At 52.1% G+C, this 27,543-nt stretch overlaps 1 protein-coding gene across 2 annotated transcripts in view; it reads right to left on the bottom strand.

Annotated features, from left to right (window-relative positions):
- Positions 1 to 7,226: 7,226 nt before the first annotated feature.
- WSCD1 (WSC domain containing 1) overlaps positions 7,227 to 27,543 on the bottom strand; it is a 43,067-nt gene continuing 22,750 nt past the window's right edge. For both annotated transcript variants that reach the window (XM_054709141.1, XM_028132988.2), the window contains exons 6-9: positions 13,587 to 13,746; positions 12,426 to 12,590; positions 9,319 to 9,519; positions 7,227 to 8,136 (exon numbers count right to left, since the gene is read on the bottom strand). In XM_054709141.1, coding sequence (XP_054565116.1) covers positions 7,784 to 8,136; positions 9,319 to 9,519; positions 12,426 to 12,590; positions 13,587 to 13,746 — 879 coding nt within the window. In that variant the 3' untranslated portion in view covers positions 7,227 to 7,783. The remainder of the gene's footprint in view (positions 8,137 to 9,318; positions 9,520 to 12,425; positions 12,591 to 13,586; positions 13,747 to 27,543) is intronic.

The raw sequence follows: 27,543 nt of genomic DNA, 5'->3' as shown, positions 1-27,543 counted from the left end.
CAGCACCCAGGACATTGCTGGTAGCTGTGCCTCAGAAAGGTCAGTGCTCCCTATCAAGAGTTGGAATTGGAGGGCAGAAGGTGGTTTGAGGTAATTAACAGAGCCATTAGTTGAGGTATCAAACCTGGGGCAGCCAGGATGGTTGATCCTTGCACAATTCTCTTCCCCTTTTATGAATACACAATTGCCAACGTTTTGATGAAAACCAAAACCATGGGAAAGACAGCAGAATCAACCAATGAAAAAACTCACACCCCCCAAAACAGAATTAATTGAGCAATCAGTAGAGAACATTTACATATGTATATTTAATATCCTCAGAGAGCTATGAAGGGGCATCATCTGTGAAACAAGTTCTAATCACTTAGAGGTATTGGGAATAAAAAAGATAATTATAGAAATTAACAGGTTGGTTGAATAGAATAATGTACACAGTGAAGAGTAAATTATAATTCTTGACTGTCAAAGTGAAGACTTCTCCCAGAACATAGCACTGGGATTAAGAGATGGAAAATATGTAAAAAGAGCTGAGATGTGGAAACTAGATTTTCTTGTTCCAGCATCAGTGTAAAGGAATGCCAGAATGAGGGATTAGAAAGGAAAGAGGTGGCAATATTCTAATCAACAATAGTTAATAATGTCCTAAAATTAAAGAAAGAAGTTATTGAAGGGCCCACCATGTGTTGAGCAAGAGAAATAAAGAGTGTGTATAGAGGTGGCCAATATGAATTGGGGATGTTCCTAATTATTCTGTAAATGTCAAGGCAGTGGATTGGGGACATTAGATCTACACTCATTATTATAACATGGATATAACTTGGATGATTCTTTAAAATATCCACTACATTCAATGTAATCCAGTGGTCGGCAGTGCTCTACAGAACATAAGGAATGCACTGATTTCTGGACTTTTTCCATATTGGTGTTATGATGAACAGATCTAAAGTCAGTCCCCAATTCCTGGCATTCATGTCCCTGTGTAATCTCCTACCCTTGAGTGTGGTAGGGTTTGTGACTTGCTTCTTATTCAGAAGATAGCAAAGGTGAAGAGATTGCATTCCTATGTAATGTATGTCAGTCTCTGTCTCACTCTGCAGCCAGCCTGAAAAAGCCAACAGCTGTGTTGTGAACTGTCTACGAGAGGCCCACTTATTGAGAACTGTGGGTGGGTTGGAGAGACTGAGAGCCTCAATCCTATAACAAGTGACTTAATTCTGCCAACAATCAGTGAATTAGACATGGACACTTCCCCAGATGAGAACGCAGCCTGGATCACACCTTGATTGCAGTCCAGTGAGATTCTGAAGCAGAGGACCCATCTAAGCTGAGCTGAGACCGCTTACCTAAAGAAGCTGTGGGGTAAAATATGTGTTGTTTTCATCTGCTCGGTTTGTGGTTATTTATGTAGCAATAGAAAACGAATCCAGGTGATTCTGGAGAGTTGTGATCTCAACCTTGGCAATGTCTGATGGTACTATGTAGATGGCTGAAGGCTGGGTAGAGAGGGAAGTATCCGTGCCTGATGTCACTGCTCTGCATTCCCAGGCATTCTCCCAGATACACTGTGTGCATGCCCTGGCCTCCCTGTGTCATCTGGATATGGTAGCTTTGCTTATGGGAGGTTGAGTGATCCAAGTGAGTTGATGCTAAAGTCATGTGACCCGACTCTTGTCACTTGCAATGCTCAGGTAGGCTGGCCTGGGACTCAAAGGGGCAGCTGTCCGTCAGCAGCTGGAGCTCACACCTGCAAGCACGCATACTCATCAGCACATGCACACTGCTGGGCTCAGGCCCATCAAAGATGCCTGTCTATCCATATCTTTTGGGAACAGGGCTTTTCTGCTGCCTGGGATGTTTGTGACACAGATAAAACCCCCAAACTCCTTCCTATGGCAAGTTATGGTCCATCTTTCTGACCCCACTCCTGTGAAAGGCCTGTACCATCTAACCAAGTTTTCAGGCACGGAGGAGGCTTGATAAATGACTCTTCAAATTGAATTCAGGTGCCCACAAAAATAGTACTAGCCGTGAAATTAATGGGGTCGTTTCCAAATGAGCTTAATGGCACATTTGCCTCATTTCCAGCAATTTCTTTAAGAGTTACAGGAATGCAGTATGAGGCTAGTCAGGTGGTTTCATGGAAGAGCCCTCTTTCCAGCCCTATCTCCACCATTCATTCTCACAGCACGACCTCGTGGGAAACCCTTTCCCATTCTAAGTCTCATTTTTCTTACCTACACAATAAAGCAGTGATGGCGAACCTATGACATGCGTAGCCATTTCTGATGACACGCGGCCGCATGCCGAGGATGAAACATTTGCTGCTCCTGAGGATGAAACATTTGCGACTAGAGTCTTGGAGTTAGTTTTTCCCTCAAAGTTACACATTACCCGAGTTATGCTCAATTTTTTGGCGAAGTTTGACACACTAAGATCAAAAGGTTGCCCATCATTGCAATAAAGGATGTGAACTTTGGGTAACATACTCAGAAACTAAATTTCTCTCCTCACCCCTCCATGGAAATTATAATGTCCACCTCACCGAGGCACATGTGGAATGATGTTTGTAGAACTTCATGACTTGTAAGAACAGTTTACTGTTATGAATCATCATTGGCCACACCATCAAGACATGTATCTGTAACTGCTGATGTCTGAATCTAAAGAAATGTCTCAGGTACTGAAGACACCTTGGAAAGGTAATTCATTCAGCTCATACTTATGCTTACAGCACCAACTAGAATTGTTTTTATTTTTGTTTGATATTAAGATTCCTTATTTGATATAAGCAATTGTTCTTGTTACTTAGGATGGACCTGCTTATATTTCCCATGGCAGAGGGAAATATACTCACATCCATTTCCTGGGATTCTTGGCTTTGTCTACCTATAATATAGGCCTCCATTCTGCATATTGTATTAGTCAGACATTCCAAGGAGAGTTTGAAGATAGGGACTATAACTCCCTCTGTCCCTCTAATTTTTATCACACAGTAGAGTTAAAGAGGGGAGGATGGAGGAGGGGAACTCTCAGTTTCATCACTCACCTCGCCTCCAATGGCAGCGATTCTGCTCTGCCCCAAGCTTGCCTGTCTCATTCAGCAAACCAAAATTGTGACTAACCATACCTACCCTCGTTTTAAGGCAGTTTATTGCCCATCAGCTATTACTAAAAAATGTTTCTTGAAGGAGGTCACACCTTCAATTCAAATAGTGTATCAAAGCATCCCTTCCAAGATCACATCATATTCTTCATGAAAAGTTATGGTAAATACAACAGGGCCATACTATTACAATCATTAAAGTTGGTGTCTTAGTCCTCCCATCTGTCAAGTAGAGATGATAACGAAGTGTTGGTTAAGGATTAATTTGTGGTTTTGGCTAGACAAACAAGGGATACTTTTCTCAGGATATATAGGTGACTTCACTGTGTACTGACTTAAAAGTCAGCTTCTTGTCCTGGCTGACTAAGCACAGCCTTCTATTGAACATTTCATACCCAGACCCGTTCCTGTAAAAAGCAACTTTCTAATTCTACCAGCTCACGCTGGTCTGAATTTTGGTCTTTATCTACATCAGCCAGAAACAGAGAATGTCAGGACCCCAGGGCCTTTTATTCCAAGCGGTGTGGACATTGCCCTGGGATGTAACAAAAGCCCAACTCAACCCAATTTAAACAATGAAGGTAATTTATTGGCTCATGGAACAAAACTGTCCAGAGATGGAGCCAATCACAGGTAAAGCGTGATCCTACACTTACACAATGTCACCAAGGACCTGGCTTCTTCTGCCTCTGGACTCTCCCTTTAGTAGTGTCGACTTCAGGCTGAGAGTGATTCTCCTTCATGGTCCCAAGACAGCCACCATCAAGACTCAAGACTACCTACTTCCTCTTGCACATCCAGCAGGGTGGATAAAAAGAGCCTCTACCCAACATTCCCAGAAAAAGTCTTGAAATACCCTCTGGATGCTTTGCTCACATAGCCATACCTGAACCAGTCACTGTAGCCAGAGAGCTGGAATGTGATGATGGCTTAGTTTAGGTCATGCATTTAGCCCTGGAAGTGATAGTCAAGCCAACCCAGCCAGATCATAAAATCCCCAAACAGAAATCAGGGCCTGCTGGGAAAGGAAATGGGGGAATGAACATTGGGGATGCAATCAACAGCATCCACCACATCCCTCATTTTATGGGTGGAAAACAGACCAGAGAGGGAAAAGGCCTCCCCAAGATCATAGCAGAGCAGAGCTTGGAGTACACCCCAATCCTCCAATTTGCAGACCTTGTATTGTTTCTACTCTACTCTACTCTACTTGCTCAAGTCAACTTGCCCACTACTGCATAGTGATCAGTGAGGGTTTTGACCAATCAATTTCTCCCTAAACCTGAATGAACTGGAGGCATCACATTTCAAACACCTCCAATGAATTTCCAGTCAGAACAAACCTATGCAACCACAAAGATCAACCCCAGCATTTTCATCTCTCCTCTTAAGGCCCCCTAAGTACCAAGTAGCTCCTGCTACTTTTAAGAGAAAAAAATGCATTCTGGTGTGCAAACATTACTGCATATTCATGCACTCCAAATCTAATTTTAGCTGCAAGAGACTTCATTACAAGATGCTCACATAATTAAGCAGCTTTCTTCCCAGGGTTTGGAAGCCTGTCTATTCTTTTCTCTCATTTCCACATCATTGGGATTATCAGAATGTGATTTAGCTTCTTAAAATTATATATTTTGGTGTTTCCAAATTGATCCACAACAGGAGACGAAATCCATGAAAATTACATGTTTTAGCACAGGTTTGTGTCACTCCATAGCCTGGCTGTTAAAGTTGGAATCTGTAGACAGTCGGGGTGTCACTATTCAAAGATTCCTGATGCATTTACCACACACCTCCCCTGAATACAGGTCTGCTTTTACTCCTTGACCGGTGGGGACAGTATCCTCTTTATGGAGAAGCTGCGAGCTATAGACAAGCCCCAACTTGGACACAAACAGACTTTCTCAAGAGGACAGACGGATCCCCCTTCCTGTGCTCTGCTCTCCCACAGAGCCAGGCCCGGGGCTACGGCTTCTGGGAGCCAGAACCAGGTAGGGCCTTTGCACCTCCTTGCTCACCCAACATCCAGAAGCACCTGCCCAGTGTCAGGTGCCTTCCTATGGGCAGTGACTCGTCCTGACCTGGATGCACCCTGTCACCATCATTCTCCTCACCTGCATGCCTGGCCAAGGTGCAAGCAAGCTACAAGGCCATTTGAGCAGCTGACTCTCCACCCTGGAAGGAGAGGTCTCAGGGTACCTGGTTGCAGGGAATGCACCCACCCATCCACCAGAAGGAATGCGCTGTGCTGTTGCTCTCCTGACTCCTGGGGTGGGGAAGGGGGACGCGCAGGGGGCTGTGCCTCAGCAGTGGTCCTGCTCCACTCTCCAGCCACATGTCTGCCTCTCCAGCCCCCACGGCTTTTGAGTCTTCTACCTGAAGACCGTCTGGGTGGCCAGGGAGTGAGGGCCGCAGCCATGGAGCCAGACTAGGGAGGATGCCAGCTTCCCTCTTCTCCGTCAGTTGGTGCTGCTGTCTCCTTTGAGACTCTAGGTTTGCTCTGGGATGCAGTGTTCCCTGGCCCTCTTCCCACTGGTGGGTCTCAACTGCTCCTAGAACTCGGGAGACAGCCACAGAGGCCTTCACAGACTTGACCATGGAGCCCAGGCCGAGCCAATAACGTTTATAAAACCCCTGGTGTTCCCAGCTCTGAGCTGAGCCAGATGGTGTTGTGGGAGGGTCTACAACAGCCTTAGTATCAGGGTGGGTTTGGGGGACCTCAGGAGGAACTTGGAGGCCACCAGGAGCACAGATGCTCAAGCTCAGTCGTTGGCAAAGCAGAAGGCGGGGGAGGCCTCCCTCTGAGGAAGGGGGCTCCACTGGGCCCTCCAGCCCTGCCTGCCTTTCCTAGGGTGGCTCTTAGCTCACCCTTCCCCCCGCTCCTCCATGGGCCAGGGAGCAGAGGGCCAGGCCATCCCCATGCCCAGCTTCCCAAACCCTTGCCCCGTTTTCTCGCCGTGATGCAGCTTGGCTCAGGCTGAGGAGATGTCAGGTGAAGGTAGTGAGCATCAGCACCTTCGCCCTGCTCAGGCTGAACACTAAGTGGCTGTGAGGACAGAGTCCTTTTCTGTGTCCCCACCTCTGTCCTCACCCACCCGCTCCTTTCCTTCTGCTGCAGACTTGGAGAGACACGCACACCCCACACCCCATTTACCAGTGTTTTCCAAGCCTCTGAGCCTTTCTTTGCACATGCTGTTCTCTTTGCCTTCATCACCCTCCCCCTCTTGCTTTGCTGGGATCATCCCTACAGATTTCTGGAGACCAGGTCAAAGTTGCTGTGGTGCGTTCCCTGAAGACCCCAGGCACAGGGGCCAAGCACCGTGAGCTGCTCAGCACACACGCTCCTGCTACTGGGCTTCTCTCCACCTGGGACGACCCCTCCCCTGGCCCTGCTAGACTGAGCTGGGATGGGGAAGGGGCCTTTCACACAGGTCTTCCCCTGGAGGCCAGCACACAGCAGGTGTCAGCATCTGGGAGTGCCCTCCCCTTTTGTTGAGGAAAGAATGAATAAGTGGGAAAGATGGCAGCGTAGCAGAAACAGAGACAGAAGTGTGGCAGAGGCTGGTGACCGGAAGTGGTGGGTGAGTCATAGAGGGACAGAGAAGGCTCGGCCATGGCCATTGGGGGTCAGGCAGAAGCTGCGGCTATGGCCTCTCCCCAGAGCGTCCAGGACGCTGTGTTGCTGATGGACCGTGCAGCACCCCTTCCTCATGACCCAAGGGCAGGACCCCCCGGAGAGCAGGGACCTGTCAAGATGGGCAGGGCCACCAGTTACAGTGACCCCAAGACTTCCTGGGTTTCCCCATGTCCACACAACCCCGATCCTAATGGCATATGGGGCCCTCAGGTCCAGGACTCCCCTGAGGCCCAGCCCCCTCCCCAACCCACCGTCCCCTCACTCTCACACCCTGTATGTGAGGCATGGGGTGAATGCCCAGCTTCCCGGGGTACAGGTGGAGAAAGAAGCCAGGCAAAGAGGCACCCCTCCAAGGAACACTCATGTTGGAAGAGTGGCAGGGGGTGCAAAGGACTTGCGGTGGGTCCTGAGGTTGGTGCATGGCTTAGGGGTGCTCTACTCTGCCCACGGTGCCGCCAGCCCATCCACAGAGAGCGGGAGGCAGGGCCGCAGAGTTCGTGGTGCCCAGTGGTCACACCACACACATTTATGGGATGTCAGGACCACGTGGCCCGGTAGCAACAGTCCGTGAGCCCACCTCTTGCTGCTCAGAGCAGGTGCCCGCCCAGCCCAGCCCCCGCAGTCAAGAACCCTGACCAGCAAGTCCATGCTTGGGACTGACAAAAGGAAACCTGGAGCCTCTGAGAACCCAGGTGCACGTGTGTCTGCGAGAGACAGACTGAGCCTTTGGGAACACATGGCCTGGAGACTGTGTGCTGGCAAGTCTGGGAGTGTCTGGCACACCCTGCATGGTGACTTGGGCTTGTCAAAACAGGCACTGTAGCGTGGAGTGGCGTGTCTAAGCGTGTCTAGCTAGGAGCGTGTGTCTGTCCTGTGGCATCGTGTCTGCCCGGGTGGGCTAAGGGCTTGTGGCTGGTCTCCCTGCACCCGAGGGAGGCGGCACTGGGCAGCCCGTGTCCCAGCGAGGCCACCACCTGAGCATCTGAGCGGGTGCAGCCCCGGGGGCGGCTGGCTCTCAGCAGGGCGCGAAGAGCGGCGGCCTATCATCTGGGCACGTACTCCCTGGGCAGCCCAGCCCAGTTGTGGTCACGCAGGGCCTTGTCCACTGTCCGGATGTAGCCATTGATCAAGTCCTTCATCTCCGGGGTGAAGGGCTCAGGGTCATGCGGGCGCCGGCCGTGGCGCCGGAAGCTGCCTTCCTTGTTGTTCTCCACGCAGAGCAGCCGCTCCTCGCTCACGGACACGTTGAGGAAGGCCACCATCTCCCGCAGCGTGGGCACCAGGCTGCGCCGCAGCTCCTCGTAGTGCACCACCAGCAGCCGCTTGCCGTACTTGAGCCAGTCCAGCACGTGCGAGGACCACCACGAGGCATAGCTGTTGACGAAGTCCGGCCACTCTGGGGGGGAACAGAGGGGTGCTGTGTCAGGGCCCAGCCCGGAGGGCTGCTGGTCCCCCTGGATGCCCAGGGAAGCGGCCAGGATTTTCCATTTTCCATCACCCAGGGCCAACCTGCCTGAACCCCTGCTGAGGAAGGTGACTTAGTGTGAATAAGGGTTAATATCAGGCTGGGCTCTGAAGAGTTCTAAGCCGGGAAGACGTGACCTTGAGTCTGCCTGCCTCCCAGCAAACACATCGAGTTAAAACAAATGTGAACTGCATGGACCAAGCACTGTCTCTCTCTCTCGTGTGCTATGAATTCCTTGACCTTAGCGACTGCACCTGGCCAGGGAGAGCTGGGCTGCACACAGGGCATGACAGCAGCATTGAAGACAGGTGGGAATCGAGGCACTCTCCTTCACCTGGATCTTGTCTCTGGCAACTATGCACACCTGATATGGGGGGCAGGGACCGAGCAGCATGTGTGGGGCAGCTGCTGGGCCTCCCGGTGAGAGGAAGAGGCTGTGCTGGCCAGGCCTCCTCTCCTGGCCCCCCTGTCACTCTAAGGCAGTGGTTCTCAACCTTTCTGAGGCCGCGACCCTTTAATACAGTTCCTCATGTTGTGGTGACCCCCAACCATAAAATTATTTTCGTTGCTACTTCATAACTGTAATCTTGCTACTGTTATGAATCGTAATGTAAATATCTCTGTTTTCCGATGGTCTTAGGCGACCCTGCTAGCGGTTCTCAATCTGTGGGTCGCGACCACAGGTTGAGAACCGCTGCTGTAGAGCCTAAGACCATCGGAAAACACAGATATTTACATTACGATTCACCTAGACTCTAGGTGAAGGGTGATGGGGAAAGGGTGGGGGGAGACACAGGTCAGCCCCAGCTGACCCAGAGCCACGCAGGGACAGACGCACAGCCTGCCTGCCTACAGCCCTGCATCTCATCATGCCCCCACCCTGCTGAAGGCAGCTTTATTTTGGAGGAACACACTTGGCTTTATATTACTCACCTCTGCCTTTCGCTGCCTAAAGCTGACTGCGTGCCTTGAGGGCAGAGACCCTGACCCCTTTCCCTGGGCCCCGGGGCCTTGCCCAGTGCCTGGCACACAGTTTACTTCAGTAAGCATGTGTCAGCAGGTGACTCCGTGAATAACGTTGCAGTGAGGCCCCGCCCCCAGGCCCCTCTCTACCTTTGCTCTTCCAGTTGCGGTCAGCCGCGTAGCCCAGGTGCCCGGCGCACTTCCTGTTGAATTCGGCCACCAGGGACCTGTACGGGTTCCGGATGAGCAGGATGGCTGAGTCGAACATCTCGATCTCCCTCCTGCCGCTCTCGTGGGTCTTCACACAGATGGTGCGCCGGCTCCGCCAGTGGTCCTTCTCGCCCTTAAACCCTGCCAGGCGGCAGACAGATCCTAATGCTCACCTGCATGCCTGAGGGAAGGCTGGCAATAGGGGCCGAGCAGAGGGCACTGGGAGGGCCTACGATGGTTGACAGGAGCAGCCTCTACAGGACTGACCCTGCCCAAGACAGCAGGAGATGTCTAAGAGTTGGGAAAGATGGCGTCTGCTAGACAAAGGAGATAAGGCACCTCCTGCAGATCCCCAGGAGTCAGGAGTCAGAGGGCTTGATCATGCCCTGTCTCTAAATGCTGGAGACGCATACATTTGAGTATTTTCTTGGCAATTTCACATGAACATCACAAATACCCCTGCGAGTCAATTATAGCTGCACGCATGACTGAGGTTCAGAGTGAGTGTGTGACTTGCCTAGGATCACACAGCACCATGGCAACAGAGCCAGGGCTCTCTCCATGTGGCTGTGTGTGTCCCTGAGAAGCCCCCCACTTCCACCCAGCTCCCCACAGTAGGAACAGGATCCCCATCATTACACTCAAGGGCTGTGAGCAGCTGTTGCCCTCCCTCTGACCTCACGCCATGGTCCTGTAACAGAGCCCCAGCCTTGCATCTATGGAGAGTCTCTACCTGGGACCCCAGAGCAGGTCTGGCCAAGGCCTCATCCACAGTGGTTGAGCCCGGCCCTGCAGAACCCAGGGCCGTTTCTATGAACAGAGCCCTGTTCCCCTGGAACAATCTCTCTGGGCTGGGGGCCTGCCTTCTTCCTGGGTCCCTTGGGCCAGTCCTGGGCGTTCGAGCCCGAATCACTTCTGGCTGAGAAGGTCACTCTCTACCCACCCACCCAAAGAGTCACACTTTTATCAACACCGATTACTGTGTGCTCATGCTGAGTCCAATTTTATGTCAGGGATCAAGACTCAGACCCTGTCCTTATGCTTACAGTCTAGTAGGGAAGTAGCCCAAGTATACTACAGAGAATAGAGGCTATGGGAACGAAGATCAGCAGGGACTAGTTAGAGGGTATAGTGGGATGTCATAGAAAAATGTCCTCTGAATCTTGTTTCCCAACCATATCCCAGCGTAGCTCTGGCAGCCAGCTCTGGGGACATGCTCCATAGATGTGCATGAGCTTATCTTGGGCTCTTTGAAACATAAATAAGCCTTCACCCCTTTCATGATTGGCTGGGAAGCATCTGTATTTGCAAGTTTCTTTTGAATCTGGAATTCTGGGTTCACCTACTGAAGCTCCACACGTTTCAAACTCATCTCTTTCATGGGCCAAACACTGAAAGTTTTGCTTTGATTCATTCTGTCAAGCAGCTGGGAGTTTCCGGGAAAGGAGGAGTCCAGCTCTGGGCTGTGTAAACCTGAGATGCAGTCTTTGACGCTCGAGACCCAGGGTGCCTTTGGTATTGCCTCCGCCTATGCCAACAGCGGCCACTCTTCCTTACAACTCAACCACGTTCACCCAGGACAGGGTTGGCATTTTGGCTTTGGAGCTGCCTTGTGAATTTCCCATCTGCACATGTCATTGCTCTGTAAGAGCTCTGAGGCAGTGGCTACATCTGACTGGTCCGGTAAGGCTCAAAGATGTCCTGGTATCTCTAAAACCATGCTGAGGCAGTTGCCCAACACTTATATGTGGCTGTTCAAACCACTGGGCCACTTAGCCATTTGGGGACCCAAAGAGCCAGCTGTGAGAGATACAGGTGAAAGACTTCTAGATGAACGAGGCAGGTTACTGCAGCCTGTACACCAAGCATGTCAAACTTGCGGCCCGCGGGCCACATGCCTCGTTTATTTGGCCCGTTAGCCTTTGAGTTTGACATGCTTGCTGTACACAGTGGGTGGTTCCCAGGGGACTAGGCCAGACGGGGCAGCACCACATGCTTCACCTGACCACTCACGTGTAGGGACCCATAACCAAGGCTCCCAAGGACTAAGGGTTATATGAACAACCTTGGCTTTGTCCCAACCGGACTGAGGTTGCTGTGGGTGATTCCAGAACCCACTGCCAAGCTCAGAAGTTTCCGTTTTCTCTAGGATGCCACTCTAGCACCCTCTTTTCCTACACCAAACTCTAGTGAAGAAAGTTAGTTGTTGTGATACTTGACAACAGAGAAATGCATTTCACACACTGAGATGCTACTGGACTTACCTGAGATTCTTGGTTCTGAAACAGCGCAGACTCAGGCCATTTATGTTCACTTACGTAGCCTGATAAGGCCCCTTATCTCTGCAAGATTTTAAAGCATAAAACTCTTGAAGATTTTAAGATATATTTTTAAAACATAACACTGTGAGCCTCACTGGGTTGGCTCAGTTGGTTGAGTTTCGTCCTGTGCACCAAAAAGGTTGCCGGCTGATTGCCGGCCAGGGCACACATCTGGGTTATGGTTGGATCCCCAGTTGGGGTGTGTGCGGACGGCAACTGACGGATGCTTCTCTCTCACATGGTTATTTCTCTCTCACTCTCTTTCCCTTCCTCTCTCTAAGCATGTCCTCAGGTGAGGATTTAAAAAAAAAAAAAAGCATTTTGATAAGCTACCCCTTGCCTACAAAGAAAAAAGGAGTTAGCAGATACCGTCTCACTTAATTATTGAGGGTTCTGAAAAGTAAGGAAAATCCAGGAAAGGTTTCTAGAGAGGGAATCCAAGCTACGAGGCTTTCCCTTTGAATCCAGAGCGGAGCCATGAGCCGTCACTCGCAGTGTGGCCCGAGGCCGGCCTGCATCCTCACGGGAGCCTGCCAGAAACGGCAGTTCCCAGGCTCGTACCAGATCAACTGAGCCAGACTCGGAGGCGCGGCCAGGGAATCTGCTGCATTTACCAAGCCCTTGGGAGGTTCTGACACACACACGTGGGAGAAGCACTGCTCCCCACTCCCAGGGGACTGTCTGGCCACAAGGGAGCCGCCTTCCCCGCTCTCTGCCTTTGCTCACCTTTGTTGTAGAGAGTTCCGTCGAAGTAGTAGCTCCCGGTATAGAAGCCAGTGGCGTGCTCAATGAGGTGCCGTGCCCAGGTGTTCCCGGCGCCCGGGAAGCTCGACAAAGCCACGAACACTTTGGACTTGGTGGGCAGGAACCTCCTGTCGGTGCACCGAGTGTCTGAAAGCCAGAGGTCATCTCAGGGTCACTCACCCCCATGGTGATTCAGACTCACCGCCGGACTCCCCTAGATAGAAACTGCTGACTCGAGACTCCCGCTTAATACAGGTGTGAACTGAGGGGGAGGGGTTCGCCACCTGCACAGCCCCAGGGACCACGAGGCCCCAAAGCCCACGCAAGAGTGTGGTGCAAATTGGCACCTGTGGACCCGCAGCCCCTGCTTTGTCTCCATGGCCACAGCCAAGCCGTGGCTACTGGCACAGCACAGGTAACTCCAGGGGAGGTGGCTGGGGTCATGGCTGGGTGGACCAATGCCACACCCTGAGGTACAGCCAACAACAAACTTGCTGGACGAATTTCAGGCAAGTGACCTCTCTGAGCCTCCTCTTCCTCCCCCCCGCCCCCCAGGGCTGCCTGAAATCTTCAGGTGGAAGCCCCAAAGCCCTGGGCTGTGCTGGGTCACAGCAGGCTCCGTAAGGGGGCATCATCCCTCTCTCTCTGCTCTTCCTCCACCAGCTCCTAGGGCCAGTCGGGCAGACAGAATGCTACCCACCACCACCCAGGAGCCTTACTGGATCCCAGGTCCTGGGCTGCCTCAGGAGACCTTTGAGGCCCTTGTGGCCCTGAGCTCCCTTGCCACCCAGTGCCGCCACCTTTCCATTGCTGTCCCTCTGGACCCTGACTCTCTGCTCTTCCTTTCTTCTCCAAACCACCTTCATCCCCAGAGAGATTCAGATTAAGGTCAGGTGCTTTTCAAACTGAGCCCTGCATCCTGGTTCAGCCTCCAGAGATGGTGGAGGCTTCCTCCATCCATTATCCCAAGATGAGACCATCCACAAGGATCCCGGGGTTTTTACATAGATGCCTTTCCTACCCCAGGACTGCACACTCCACCATGGCCAGCATTTCCAAACCCCCAGACCACATGCCACCAGCAGAGGCAGGCACGGGGAGGAGGATCCTTCAGGCCCTGCCCACCTCTGGGGCGGGGCTCACCTTGCACGGGCGTCTGGTAGACCTCGCAGTACTCTGCCAGCTTCTGTGCCTCAGACTCCTGGCCACACAGCGAGCCGTCCACAGCATCCCGCAGGTTGAACTGGGAGGTGGGGTAAGCACAGTAGCACTCCCAGCCTCTGAGGATGGCCAAGGGGAACTCCTGCCAGACACGGAGAGGAAGAGAAGCATTGAGGTGAATGCAAAGGCCACGCCTGCCGCAGCTGCAGGATGAACATGTGGAGCCACGGCCGGCTGCAGGGGAGCAACAGGGATGTCTGTCCGTCCTTCTAGTGCCGGGCTTGGTGCCCAAGCCCAGGGAGACCAACTCAATGAGATGTGACTCCTGCCCTCCAGCAGCTGCTCACAGCCAGCTGGCGACAATCCAGCAGGCACAGCGCAGTGAGAGAGGTGCTGTGGCAGGTGAGTCAGGTGTGCAAGGAGGGAGCAGAGCCTGGATCTGGGCTCCCGAGACGTCTAGGAGGCAGTCAGGAGCACCGGGTGGGAACAGGCGCTCCAGACAGTGGCATCCATGGGAGAAAATGTGTGTGGGGGGGTCAGAACGGGGCAGATCAGCCCACACAGGGCAGTTAGGGCTCAAGGTGTCACAGGTTTAACTAACAAACCGGGAGCCCTGAGTGACGTCTGGAATTCCCACTAGCTCTGCCTGTAGAGACCCAATCCAATCCTATGCCTGAATCCCACTGCTGGGTGTTCAGGACCAAGGACAGATGCCCACATACCCACCTCTCCAAGACAGGAGGGGTGGGCAAGAGTAGACTTGGATCCACCGAGGTGCTGAGCCCCAGAGGGCTTCCTGAGGACAGAAGGGCCGTGCCAGGGTTCAGCTCCTGGCGGTCTCTTGCACGGTTTCTTGTTCCCCGAGGGGCTACACTGGACGGTGAAGAGCTGGGCCCTGGCATCCGGAAGGCCTGGATGTGAATTTGGGGTCACGGGCTGGGTAACCTCGGACAAGGTGCTGAACCTCTCCGAATTTCACATTGAACAAAAGTAATAAAATCCACCTTGCACGGTTATTATGGGGACTAGATGAGAAGGGTCCTAGCTGCCCAGCACTGAGCCCGGCTTAGGCTCGGTGCTCACAGAGGAGTGGGCCGTCCTCTGTCCCCTAACCCTCCAGCATCAGCCACGGCTCACTCAACACTTCCTTCACCCACCTCTCTCACAGGTAGTTTGGAGCACCTACTATGTACGTGGCACTGCGTACGCCACGTAGCCCCATTTCATCTCTGCCTGTCCCTGCATCTTGCATGCAGGAGGTGCGAGCCCCTGGAGTGTGGAGACGGGAGAGGAGTCTAGGAGTGTGAGCGAGAGGGAGGCTGTGGGCGGAGAAAACTTCTCATTGCTGAGAGAAGCGCTGCACAAACCTCTTTCTTTCTTTTTTTTCTGCCCATGGAGAAATCTCATAAATAAGTAAATAAAAGGAAATCAATAGCGTCTTCTGAGCACGGCTTGGCAAAGCTAGGGATCTCAGCGAAGACAATAGAGGTGGTGTCCCAGCCAAGGGAGGGCAGCGCGGAGCCTGGGGGAGGGGAGAGGGTGCAGGGGCGAGGGGAGGAGATGCTGCCTGAAGCTGCCTGCATGCAGGGCTGTTGTTCCAGGCACAGGCTGAACTCTCCACTAGATGCCCAGTCTCCCTGAAAGCCCCTCCCCGCCTCCCTCATCCTTCTTCAAGGCTGAGGGGCAGCTTGGCCTCTGCCAGGACTTTTACCAGGGCCCAGGCCCACGTCTGTCTCTCAGAGCTGAGCTGTCACGTAGGACAGACAGAGGATGTTTTCACTCTTCTCCCACTACGCATGTACCCCTACCCACCTACACACACACACACACACACACACACCATCTGATTAATGCGTTGATTCTAGAGCTCAGAGCTCCATATTGCATTGGAAAAACTCATAAACATTCTCTGGGACCACAAGGAAGTCACCGCCCCTTAGTCTCTCCACCTGTAAAATGGACACTTTCCACGGATGGGCCTGCCTGGAAGAGCCGGAGGATCTCGTTTCTCTCTGGCCCCTCACTAGCTTCCCCTGGCCCACCCCGAGGGCAGTGAGCCTAGGACGGCTATCCCCAAGGCTTTCCTGGGAGAGGCTTGAAATGGGGCTGGAGGGTGGGGGTGGGTATCCAGGAACTTTTATGTCAGAGGGAGGAAGCAGCACAGAGCAGAGAAAGCACCATGTTTATCATCTAAAAGACCTGGACTCAAGTTCCAGAGTCACAATTCCGTACCAGCGTGACCTTGGGCAAGAGCCTGCCCTTTCTGAACCTTGGTTTTCTCATCTGTAACGTGGGGGTAATGACATCCAGCTCACAGAGTGGGCGGAGAATGAAGGGAGGACCATGAGAAGGACCCAGCCCAGTGCCCAGCACATGGTAAGTGCTCCCCTATTCTTCTCTCTTCAGGCCTTTAATTGTACTAGAGGTGGGCCCCAGACCCCCTGCCTCTTAGAGTACCAGGAGTTTGTTTCCTAAAGGTCCTCACTTTGGCTCCCCCTCCAAGGCCTGGAAAGCTCAGGACCAAGGGAAGGCCAGAAGCCCCTGCCCCCGTTAGCCTGTGGTCCTTCAGTCTTGATCAGGCACATGCAGAAGAGGATTGCTGTGAAGACTCAGCGGCCACAATGAGGCCCTCACTTTGGAACCAGCCATGCCCCGAACCACAGCTGCCCCCAATGTCAGCTGCGGTGGCAATCCAGCACCGGCAGCCAGGACCACTGTCCCGGTGCAGGGCCAAGGTGACGGGACGTGGCAGTGAGCGGACAAAGGCTGACAAGCCCCATCAGCATGTCCAGCCAGATGTCACAACCCCCTGGGGGCCTCCGGGCCTCTACTGCACAGAAAGCAAAATCTGTGTCCGTCCGGCCCCTCCATCAGAACACCACTGGCTTTCTGGAAGCAAGTTCCGCTGCCGTGAATTGGTGAAAAGCCATCACAGGAATTGTGACTCCAGCCCCCACCATCACCATCCATCCCCTCCCACAACCCTCCCTCCTGCCTCCTCCCAGATCAACATCTTCACCACAGCAGCCTGGGCACCCACGGCAGTGATGGGGCGAGCACGCGGCCACCTGGCTGTGTCCCCGTCTGTTCACACTGGCTGTTATGGGCTGAACTGTGTCCCCTAAACTTCACATGTTGAAATCCTAACCCCCTACCTCGGAACATGACTGGGTCTTTAAAGAGATAATTACGTTTAAATGGGGCCATGAGGGTGGGCCCCAATCCAGTCTGACTGGTGTGGTTATTAGAAGTGATTAGAACACAAACACACACACAGACCAAGGGAGGGCCCCATGAAGACAAAGGGCCAAGTCCACGTGCAGTCTAGGGACAGAAGAAACCAGCACCTGGATCTCAGAGCTCTGGCCTCCAGAGCTGCAAGGAAGCAAATCTCTGTTGTTGAAGCCCCCATCCGTCTGCAGCACTTGCTACAGCAGCCCTGGGAAGCGAATACACCAGCTTTCCTACCAGTCCTTGGCCAGTGTAGTCACATTCCCACCTCAGGGCCTTTGCACTTGCTGTTCTGCCTAGAATGTTCCTCCTCCAGACACCCATGTGGCTATCTCCCTTACTTTCTTCAACTTGTCTTCTCCCGAGGCCTTCTGGCTTGCCCACTTCAAGTCACCACATCCTCCCACCATCCTATTCCCCTGCTGCTGGGCCTTCTAATTTGGTTTCACTGGGGTATAACAGCGATGAGATCCTCTGACCCTAAGTGTACCCTCAGCAGTCTTGATGCATGTGTATCAAGACCAGCATTTCCCTCACACCCGTTTCCTCCACCCCTTTCCAATCAGCCCACCCTCCCTCACAGCAACCGCTGCTGATTTCTACCGACACAGATTCATTTTGCCTAGAATATAAATGGAGTCATCCAATGTCTGTTTTTGGGTGTCTGCTTTCTTTCATTCAGAAATGTATTTGTTAGACCCACCCATGTTGTTTTATCTGTTAATAGATTGTTCCTTCTTATCCCTATTATTCTGTGTGTGAATGTACCAATCTGTTGATTCATCCACTTGAGGGACACTCGGGCTGTTTCTGGTCTCTACCTATTACAGATAAAGTTGCTATGAACATTTGTGTACAAGACTTTCAGCCAATAAATATTTTCCTTTCTCGTGGGTTAATACTGAAGGTTCCAGCTTCATTTTCCTCCACGTAACTTGTCGGCATTCAACATCCGCTCCGTTTTACTTGCTGACCTGCTTATTGCTTGCTTCCTTCCCCGAGGGTGTGAGCAGGGATTTCTGTGTGACTGTGAGCTTTGCTGCATTCTCTAGAACATGGTGGATGCTTAATGACTGTTTGATGGACAAACCAATGAACAAATGAATGAATGTCCTTTACAGTCCCAACTTCCCCCCAGATTATTGGCAATGGACTTGGGCATGAGACTTTTGTTGATCATTTCGCCCTGGGCATGAGGGAGGAGAAAAAAGCTGGTGCATCTAAGCAACACTCGCCCCCAACACCAGGGACCCCAGGGGGCTTGGATCTCCTGGGATTCCTGTTCAGAGAAAATTTCAGCAACATGGTAGCTCTGTTCAGGGCGCTGGCTCTGTCTCCCTCCCTGGCTGTAATGCTGCTGCCCACGTTGATGCCTCCTAGTCCTGTATCCCAGGGCTGGGGACAGGCTGCCCCCACCAGTGACCCGAACCTTTTTGCTTCCTTGAGTGGATTAAACTGTCAAGTTTCCAGGTGTTTGCAGAGCATGGGAGAGCTGCAGACAGTAATGTGGTTTTATTTACAATATAACCACTTCAGCAACATCACTGGATTCTGAAAACACAGAACAATTTTCAGCCCCTTGGGGGTCTCTAGGACATGATTTCCATAAAAATTAAATATTGGAGAATCTTATCTCTCTGCCACCTTCCCCACTCCTCCCACCCCTAAGAGAGAGAGAGAGAGAGAGAGAGAGAGAGAGAGAGAGAGAGAGAGAGAGAACGAGAACATGAAGAGACAAAGGAGAAGATGATTAGAGAAAGCAAGGCAGAAAAAGGAAGCACAAACATAGATGTGGGACCATTTAAATAAACAAGACGAGGGGTTGAAGAGGGAGCCACTGAGCCTGGCTGGAGGGCGGGTGGATATGCATCCTACTTCGGACACCTCATCTCCAGCCCCAGCCTGGGTGTCAGCTTGGAGCCAGGTCAAGACACAGCCAAGACTGGGCTCTCTGGGTTGTGGGGATCCACATGGCTTGGTCATGGCCAAGGGTCAAGGAGTGGACATTCCAACAGGCAAGAAGGACACCTCTAACAAACTGGCTCAGCTGGGTCTCATCTCCTCCATCGTCATTCCTCCTTGAGCACCTTGCTTGGGATCTCCATGGTTATACAGAATTACAGAAATCTCACAGATGAGTGCTTCAAGTTTTTGAAGGGGAAATTGAGGCTTGAAAGCAGGGAGTGAGCAGCCCAAGACGTCAGACCATCAGGGTGAGTGGAAGAGAAGCCAGCTTCCTGGAGTCCAGTCCAGGGCTTTGCCACACCCACACTCAACTCCTTGGAGGCAAACACATGAATGCATGGATTTTTTTTATGAAACCTGCAAACTAGCACAGAGCTTACTTAGCTCTGACCAGTCTTTACCTCCAGGGCAGTTCCCTTCACTCCAGAGGCAAGTCTGGATACAAAAAGGGAATGCAGACAGCCACAAAGGTGGCTGCGGATATGGGGGATGAGGCCAACTTTTGCTTTTGGTGCTTTCGGGCAAATGCCAAGTTGAATGCAAACCCGTCAGCTGGTACTGTGATTGAGAGCCTGTTTGCTCCGACCCGATGACCGTGGGGTCTGACTGCAGGGGTGGGCTGGGAGAGGTGTGTGTGGTTTGGAGAGGCAGCTACGGGGAGGTGGAGCCAGACCAAGGCTTGGTGTCAGGTGCACAGTGTCGACAAGCTAGTGAGCATCTCTGAGTCTGGGTTTGCTCACCTCTATGAAAGGGGCATAGCTCGATGATTATAGGCTTGGGAGTCAGCAGGCGTGAGATTAGGTTAAGGTGGACTGAGTCTTGATTTCCGCATCTGTAAGGGGGCGTTGAGGATGGAAGGAAATACTCGTGAGGTGCCTGTCAGAGAAAAGACACCCAGAAACTTGGATGGCCTAAGTCCAGGGGAGGCTGAACGCGTGGGTGGGGCAGGGCTTCTCCATGCTGAGAGCTGACACACAGCCGCCTGCCTGTGTCCAGCCTCAGAAGTGCTGCTTCGGGATTGTTTGGGGCAAATGTCAGTGTCTCCGGGGGCCTCTGGGTGTCCCCTTGGGCAGTGGCTCTCTGCAGACCCTGGGCCCCCCGACAGCAGACACACTCCCCCGCTCCATGCGACACCCTCCCTGTCAAAGCCAAACACGTGCCAGAAAGGAAGTCCATTCAACCCTGGGTGGCTCAGAACCACCACACCCTGGGAGCCCCAGGTGCCCGGGTTTCCACTGACACGGAGAGGACCAGCCGCTCGTCTTAGGCAGTTTCTCAAACACCTCACGCACAGCAAAGAAACCAGGGAAGCCGAATAGTAACGATCATCATCCCATTGTCTGGAATACTCGCTATGCAAGAGACACCCAAACCACAGCAAAGTCACCGAGTCCTCCTCGCAGTCTGGCGAGGCATTGCCGCCGCCGCCAACCCCGGTCAGCACAGGAGGACACTAAGGCTCAGGGCTATGTGACTGGCCAGGACCACAAATCGAGAAAGGGGCCGAGCAGGGCTGTGTACCCAGGTCACGCCGCCTCTAAAGCTCCCTCCTTCCATTTTTAGAAGGATATATACTAGGTGTACCGGGTAATAATGGGGATTTTTTTCAATAAATGGAGTTACACATATGCTGATATATATGCGATTTGATATGTATGCTATTTTGTTGTATTGACAACAAGCTTCAAAACTTCATATGTCAAATTTGCTGAAGGTGTTAACATCATAGATATTTTACACTTAAAAATGTCGAATTTCGTGCCAAAAAAAGAGCATTTGCGGGAAGTTATAATTCATTACTTTATTTTGAAGAAAAGTGCTGCTGAATACTTCAGGAAGCTTATGGTGAACATGCTCCATCTCAAGATACTTGTGAATGCTGGTTTAAACACTTTAAAAGTGATGATTTCGACGTGAAAGACAAAGAATATCCAGGTTAACCGCAGAAGTTTGAAGATCAACAATTACAAGCATTATTGGATGAAGATGCATGTCAAACTCAAAAACAACTTGCAGAAAGATTAAACGTTGCTCAGCAAACAATTTCCAATCGTTTACAAGCAATGGGAAAGATTTTAAAGGAAGGAAAATGGGTGCTACATCAACTGAACGAAAGACAAATGGAAAACCGAAAAGTCATCAGTAAAATGTTGCTTCAACGGCACGAAAGAAAGTCTTTTTTGCATCGAATTGTGACTGGTGATGAAAAGTGGATTTATTTTGAGAATCCCAAATGCACAAAATCATGGGTTTATCAAGGTAAACCATCAACATCGACTGCAAGGCCAAATCGCTTCGGAAAGAAGACAATGCTCTGCATTTGGTGGGATCAGGAAGGTATGGTGTATTATCAGCTTCTAAAACCAGGTGAAACCGTTAATACTGATCGCTACCGACAACAAATAATTAATTTGAACCATGCTTTGATTGTAAAAAGACCAGAATGGGCCAGAAGACACGGCAAAGTAATTTTGCTTCATGATGATGCACCATCACACACTTAAAAACCAGTTAAAAGATCTTGCCTGGGAAGTATTAACCCACCTGCTGTATTCACCAGACCTTGCTCCTTCAGATTACCACTTGTTCCGATAGGTGGCACACGCACTTTCTGAGCAGCACTTCAAAACATACAAAGAAATGGAAAATTGGGTCTCTGAATGGTTTGCCTCAAAACAAGAAAAGTTCTATTGGGACGGTATCCACAAATTACCTGAAAGATGGGGGAAATGTGTAGCTAGCCATGGACATTACTTTGAATAAAGCACTTCTGATGTTTCTCTTGAAATTATCGTGTTTTCTTTGATTACAAAATCCACATTATTTACCAATACACCTAGTATATACCTCCCAAGGATATATATACACACTTTAGAAGGACATATATATATATATATATACATACAAAAGTGTGCAAAGTGTTATTAGTTGTTTTCTCTGGTGCGATAAAGTGACAAGTGAGTTTTAATTTTATGTCTGCATTCCAAAAATTTCTAAAATTTTCTTCAAAAAAGCCTGTGTAACTCCCCCTCAAAGAAAATACAAAATGTTCTTTAGAGACATACACCATAACATCAACAGGTTTACTACAGAATTTTTATAGGAAATCCAAAGCCACCCCCTATCAGTCACCTATTGAAATGACTATACAGCATTTTGGCAAAGAAAAAAATTCTTAATATCCAGGTAGAAATTCACAAACCCAAACTCTCACAGACCCAACCTTGGCAGAGCGTGAAATTGCGTGCCCCATGGAGACAGCAAGTCCACCAGCATAGACCGCGTCTACTGGGGTCCAAGTGGACTGAGCCAGCGCGGCCGCCCAGCAGCCTCCACAGTAACATGTGCTTTTCCATTTCACAGGCGGATGGGTAAGCGCTGCCATTAAACGGCCAAATAAAAAACCCCTAGAAGAATGTCAATGGGAAAACACCCAGGGGGTTAATATTCTCTATGAAGAACGCATGCACCAAAAGAGGCTAAAAGAGGACAAGAAGGAAGGGGAGCACCTCTCTCTCCCCTCCCCTCTCCCCTTTCCCCCCTCCATCCTGTCCCTCTGGTTGCTTTCTCGGTAGAACCAGCAGCAGTGCCCGGCAGATAAAACCTCAGATCACAAGGCATAATGCTGGGGAAGCTTCACACGTTAGTAACCTATTTACAGATGCTGTCAGATTTCGCTCACCAGCCCACTGTGGGAATCCTTGCTACCACAAATGGTCTATCTGTTTGCACACAAATATCAAGCTTCGAAATTAATCACCCCCAGATCTGAACTGGTAGCAAGACAAATATCTAAGTTTACCCCCTCCCCCCTCATCCTCACCTCTGTCCAAAGGAAGGAGCTGATAGGATCTTGAGTACTGAAAATGAGCAGGCTTCCTCCCATCTCCAAAACGACCACAGAAAATTAGACAAGATCATTGTACTGTGTTTAAAAACACATTACATCGGTCCAGTCTCTCTTGCTGGCAGACAGTCAGATCATTAAGATGCTGCTATTCCCCCCAAAATGTTCGCCTCCCTGTCAAACTACACTCTTGGAGCTCCCCAAGTTCATTGTAACTAACTAGCAAAAAACAATAGAGATTTCCATTTGGGGCTACAAATAGACCCCAGATGGTGCTCAAAATGGGGGTGCTGCAAGGAGGGCTCCCCTCTTTTCCTGTTTCCAAGCCCCAACTCTCACATCTGCTGCTGGGCCCCACAGCCCAGCCTGCCCTAATTAAGCCCCTAGTCCCCTCCCCCAGATTTAGCTCTGTCTCATTTCACATTCTGCTGTGAGCATTTTCCATCATAAAAGTCTTTGAAACCATTTTCAATGGCTGCATTATAGTCCACTGTATGGCTGTGGCTTAATGTGTAGCCATTCCCACACCATAGAACATCTGAGCTTGTCTTTCAGCCAAATTAGGAGGAGACGGAGCTGCCACTGGGGCAGCCCTGCAGCCTCGGTGCTACTGGCCTTGCTGGAGAGGAAGTGTTTGGCACTTCAGACAGGAAAGTACAGCCAGACATCCGAGTTCACCTCTCTCAGCCCCTCAGCATCCAGGACAGGAGAGGGGAAGCCATTCCTGCACACAGGTCGCTGGTCCCTGCAGGCCTGGGTCAGCTGAGCCTCCAACTGACCTCACATCCCCCAGACATCAACACCAGAGGCAGAATTTGCTTCCTCATCTTCACCAAATAGTCGGATGAGACAACTGTTCTCCAGGACCCAGACTCATGGGGAACGTGGGCCGAGCCTGGACATTGCTGAACCAACACGTTCAAGCTGGCCCTGGAGGGCAGTGGCTTTTGACCGGGCACGAAGAGACAATTTTGTTCTGCAGGGGGCATGTGGCCGTTTGGGGACGGTTTGGGTTGTCACAACTGAGCAGGGAGGGGCTGTTGGCATGTTCTGGGTAAAGGGTAGCAATGCTGCTAAATACCCTGCAATGCACAGACAGATGATAAAACGAAGGTGACATGACCTGAAGTGTCAATCGTTGCAAGGCTGAGAAACCCTGCTGTAGAGTGAAGGCAGAGTCCCTGCAAAACCCTGGCCAGGAAACTGCAGAGCTTGGAGCTGCCCAATGAGGGGGCGGGGGTGTCTGCTCCAGAAGTCCTGAGTCCAAGTGACACCAACACCCATGAGGGAGAAGGGATGGACAGCTTGGGAACTAAAGGCTCACTCTGTTGGGTAGACGGTGGTTTTCCTTGGATGAGTAACATCTGGGCCTCGTCCTCGCCCTACCTGGAATCCCTAACTCCAGAGCCAGCCCACAGGCCACCTTCTATCTCAGCTTTACCAAGGCATCTCCCAAGGTGTCTCTGAGGAGGGCTGCCTCCCAAAGGGATCCACAGAGGACGCCTCCAGCCCCCTCCAGAGCCCCGCCTACGGCTGTGAAGTGCCACGCTGGGCACAGCATCCTCTCCCTGCTACACCACCAGTGGCTCCCTCTGATGCACCAAAAACATCTGGGCTTTGAGGCAGGCATCCAGAGCCCATTGCAATTTGTCTCCACCCACCTTCCACACCACATCCTCTGGCTCCCCGCTTCCACACAAGTGCAGATGAGCGGCCACTGGGTCAGTCCCGCAGCCTTGGTGCTACTGGCCTCCGAGTCTCCCTCGCCCCCATCAGCACTGACCTCACTCTGTCGAGTCCTATCTCAGTCCCTCCCCAAGGGTGAGCTCTACCTCATGATTGAGGCCAGGTTTCCCTCCTCCCCCGAGCTCTGCTAGCACCGTCCCCCCCCCCCCCCAAGTTTGGCCACATCTCACTAAATGTGTCCTGCCAAGACCTGCTTTCAACATGAATGCTGGAAATGACGACTGTTCCTCGCAGCTGCACACTTCTGAGCATGTAAACAATGGCCCTGGAGGAAACCCCCACCCTCCCCGGCCCATCCGACCACGCAGGGAGGCCGGGAAGAGAAACAAGCAAAGGCACCTCGAGAACCCGGGGTGCCCTCTCCTCCCTGTGCTGACCTGAACAGTTCCCACCAGCACTGGCCAGAGCTGAGCCTGTGACTTGTCCTTAAAACGCATCACGAGGGGAGATGCACAAGGTGCTAACGTGAAAAGCGGGGGAGGGATCGGGAGCCTGCAGGTACCGTTGGCACGAGCTCCAACGCGAAACCGCAGCAGCATGGATTTGTGCCAGCAACAGCGAAGAAAGGCTGAAAACAGAAGTTGGAGAGTGTAAAATCTTCGAGGTGTGTGCCTGAAATCACAGGGCGGAAATCTCCGGGCCCTCGTGGGCCGCCCCAGAGGAGGTGCCCCCAGAATTCTGGGGTGTCTACCTCGGAGGCTGCTTTGAAGTCATCGTCCCTAAAAGAAGAGCCTCAGGGTGCCTGGTTTCCCTCTCACACAGCGCTGGTGGGGGTGTGAAGTTAACATAACCTCAGCCAAGGGCAACGTGGCAAAATTTGCCTTCGTGACAAGGACACGCGGCCTGGGACCCAGCATCTCCTTGGAATTCTGTCTCTCAGATCCACCGCAACAAAAGGCCCCACCCACAAGGAGAGTCACTGCAGCCTTATTTGTAAAAGCAAAGGACTGGAAACAAGCTAAATGTGTAACAGCAGGAGGCTGGTTAAATAAATTATAGGACATCCTGTAAGGGAGGGAGTAAGAGGCTGGGAAAGCAGGCTCCTTGCCAATAGGAAGCGATCGCTACCAGTCCCACGCGGGGTAGCTGTAAGTAGCTCGTTACCACCTGTGGGTTTGTAAAGGAATCATGTCTTAGAAAGAAACGATTGCTGGAAGAGACACAGACGCTCTCTGACTGTGGACACAGGAAGTCAGGACCATGGCTGCCTCCAAGGAAGGACAGACGCTGGGTGGTGGAGACACCGGGCGAGAGGAAGACTCTCCCGTCCGAGCACTTTGGTGTCTTTTCATTGTGTGAGCCCATTACCTACGAAAAACCATTTAAAACACTGAGGACACGCAGCGGTGATGTCCGTTTCCTGTCACGTCCCCCTGTTTCTTCTCTTCTTCCCTGTTGCCTCCTTTCTGCACTCACCCCCTGGGGCCCTTCCGCCCAATGTCACACAAAGGGAGGAGCACAAAAGCACAGGGGGTGGCGGCAGGGTGGGCTGTAACGCCAGTGGCTCCCTGCCTGTGTGCAGACCTGCTCTGGCTCTGTTGCAGCAGCTGGGATCAGAGTACCTCCCTCAGGGAGCGCTGGAGGGTGAGGCCGATAGATCATTGGTGGGGAGGTCCCCCGCACAGCACCCAGCACACAGGACACTGCCCCTAGGAGGCTGCCCTCAGCCCGGTCTGGCCCAGCTGAGCTCCTCTGATTCCAGTGGAGGCTCCTCGGGGACCTGCTGGGACCAGCAGGTGTGCAGGCGGCCCTGGAGAGCGGCTTGTCTCCTTGTGAGCACACAAGCAGGTGTCCCTGCTGCCTCTACCCCAGTCCCTGCTCCCACGAGGGGGAGAGGGGAAGTCGAGATGCCCAGGCCAGATGTTTGCAAATCAACAAACTGCTCTTGGCTGGCTGCATGTGTCTGGTGATTCCCTGAGGCCCTGAAAGCTTCCTCGGAGGAAGCTTTCGAAAATGCTGGACGTGCAGGAGCCTCTTCAAAGGCTGTGCGTGCGCAAGAGGAAGGCGCACATGCAAGGCTTTGTCTCCACCAGCCTCTAAGGGGAGCATCGCAAGAGGGGGGAGGGCACGCAGCAGAGGGAGGGCAGCTCCCAGGGAGGGCGGGGCACCCGTGGAGGGCAGGCTCCTCCGTGTCCAACCACACCTGCCTTCGCGGAGGCCCACTTCCTGCACCCTCAAACCACCAGCAGGCCATGGAGCCACACAGCTCAAATCCTGGCTCCCCCCTGCCCCTCCCCCTTACTGGCTATGTGACCTCGGAAAGAATGCTCAAGCTCTCCCTGCTTCAGTTTCCTCACCTGCAAAATGCATAATCATAACAACTATCCCATAGGGTTGCTACAGGATTAAATTGGTTAGCACATTTGGGCTTGGAACAGTAAGTAGCTGGCATGAAATAAACAAGCAATACATGTTAGCTACTGTTGATAATTACCACCACCATCATCATCATCATCATCATTGCCAAGGACCCTCTCTCTTAGCCCCATTGTGTTGCACTGCCAGGTATCATGGTCTCATCAAGGCTACTGAACCCCCACACAAAGGAGCAGCCCCAAACCCCAGCCTGAGGCCACTGAGGGCCATTTCCGGGGCTGCAGCATCCAGACCAATTTGGAGATTGCTGGACTCCAGCCCCGGATCTCAGTGCTCTTCGCACAGCTTGCTGGTTCCACCAGCCTCGCTTCACAATCCCCTCCCCTCACCTCCTCCTCCCCCCTCCCCGTCCTGCCTTCTGCAAATCCTACCTGGCCTTGGCCAATTTCCCCACCCCAGAGCTAGCCTTGGTGCCCAGCCCAGCCCCCGCACAGTCACAACCCACTCCTCAGCCCAGGCTGAACCAAAGGTGCCCATGGGACTCCAGCCCCTGAAGTCAGGTTCATGGCCAACACCATCAGCACACACAACAGAAAACCCGTCTGTTCTCTCCAGGTCCTGACCCAGCATCTTCGTGCTTCCAAACCAAGTCATTCTACCATCTGACACTTGTGCCAAGAGCTCATGTCGGGAAAGGCATGATCATTCCAGCTTCTACAACCTTCGCTGACAATTCCCCACCCAGCCTGGAATCACCGGCCCTAGCAACACACTCCCTGCGGGCACCCTCAGGGATGTCTGCCGCGTGGCCTGCTGCTCCGGGCGGACGGCTGT

This window comes from Eptesicus fuscus, chromosome 20, assembly GCF_027574615.1.
Source record: "Eptesicus fuscus isolate TK198812 chromosome 20, DD_ASM_mEF_20220401, whole genome shotgun sequence".
Classification (NCBI taxonomy): domain Eukaryota; kingdom Metazoa; phylum Chordata; class Mammalia; order Chiroptera; family Vespertilionidae; genus Eptesicus; species Eptesicus fuscus.
This window is presented reverse-complemented; position numbering and strand designations above follow the sequence as displayed.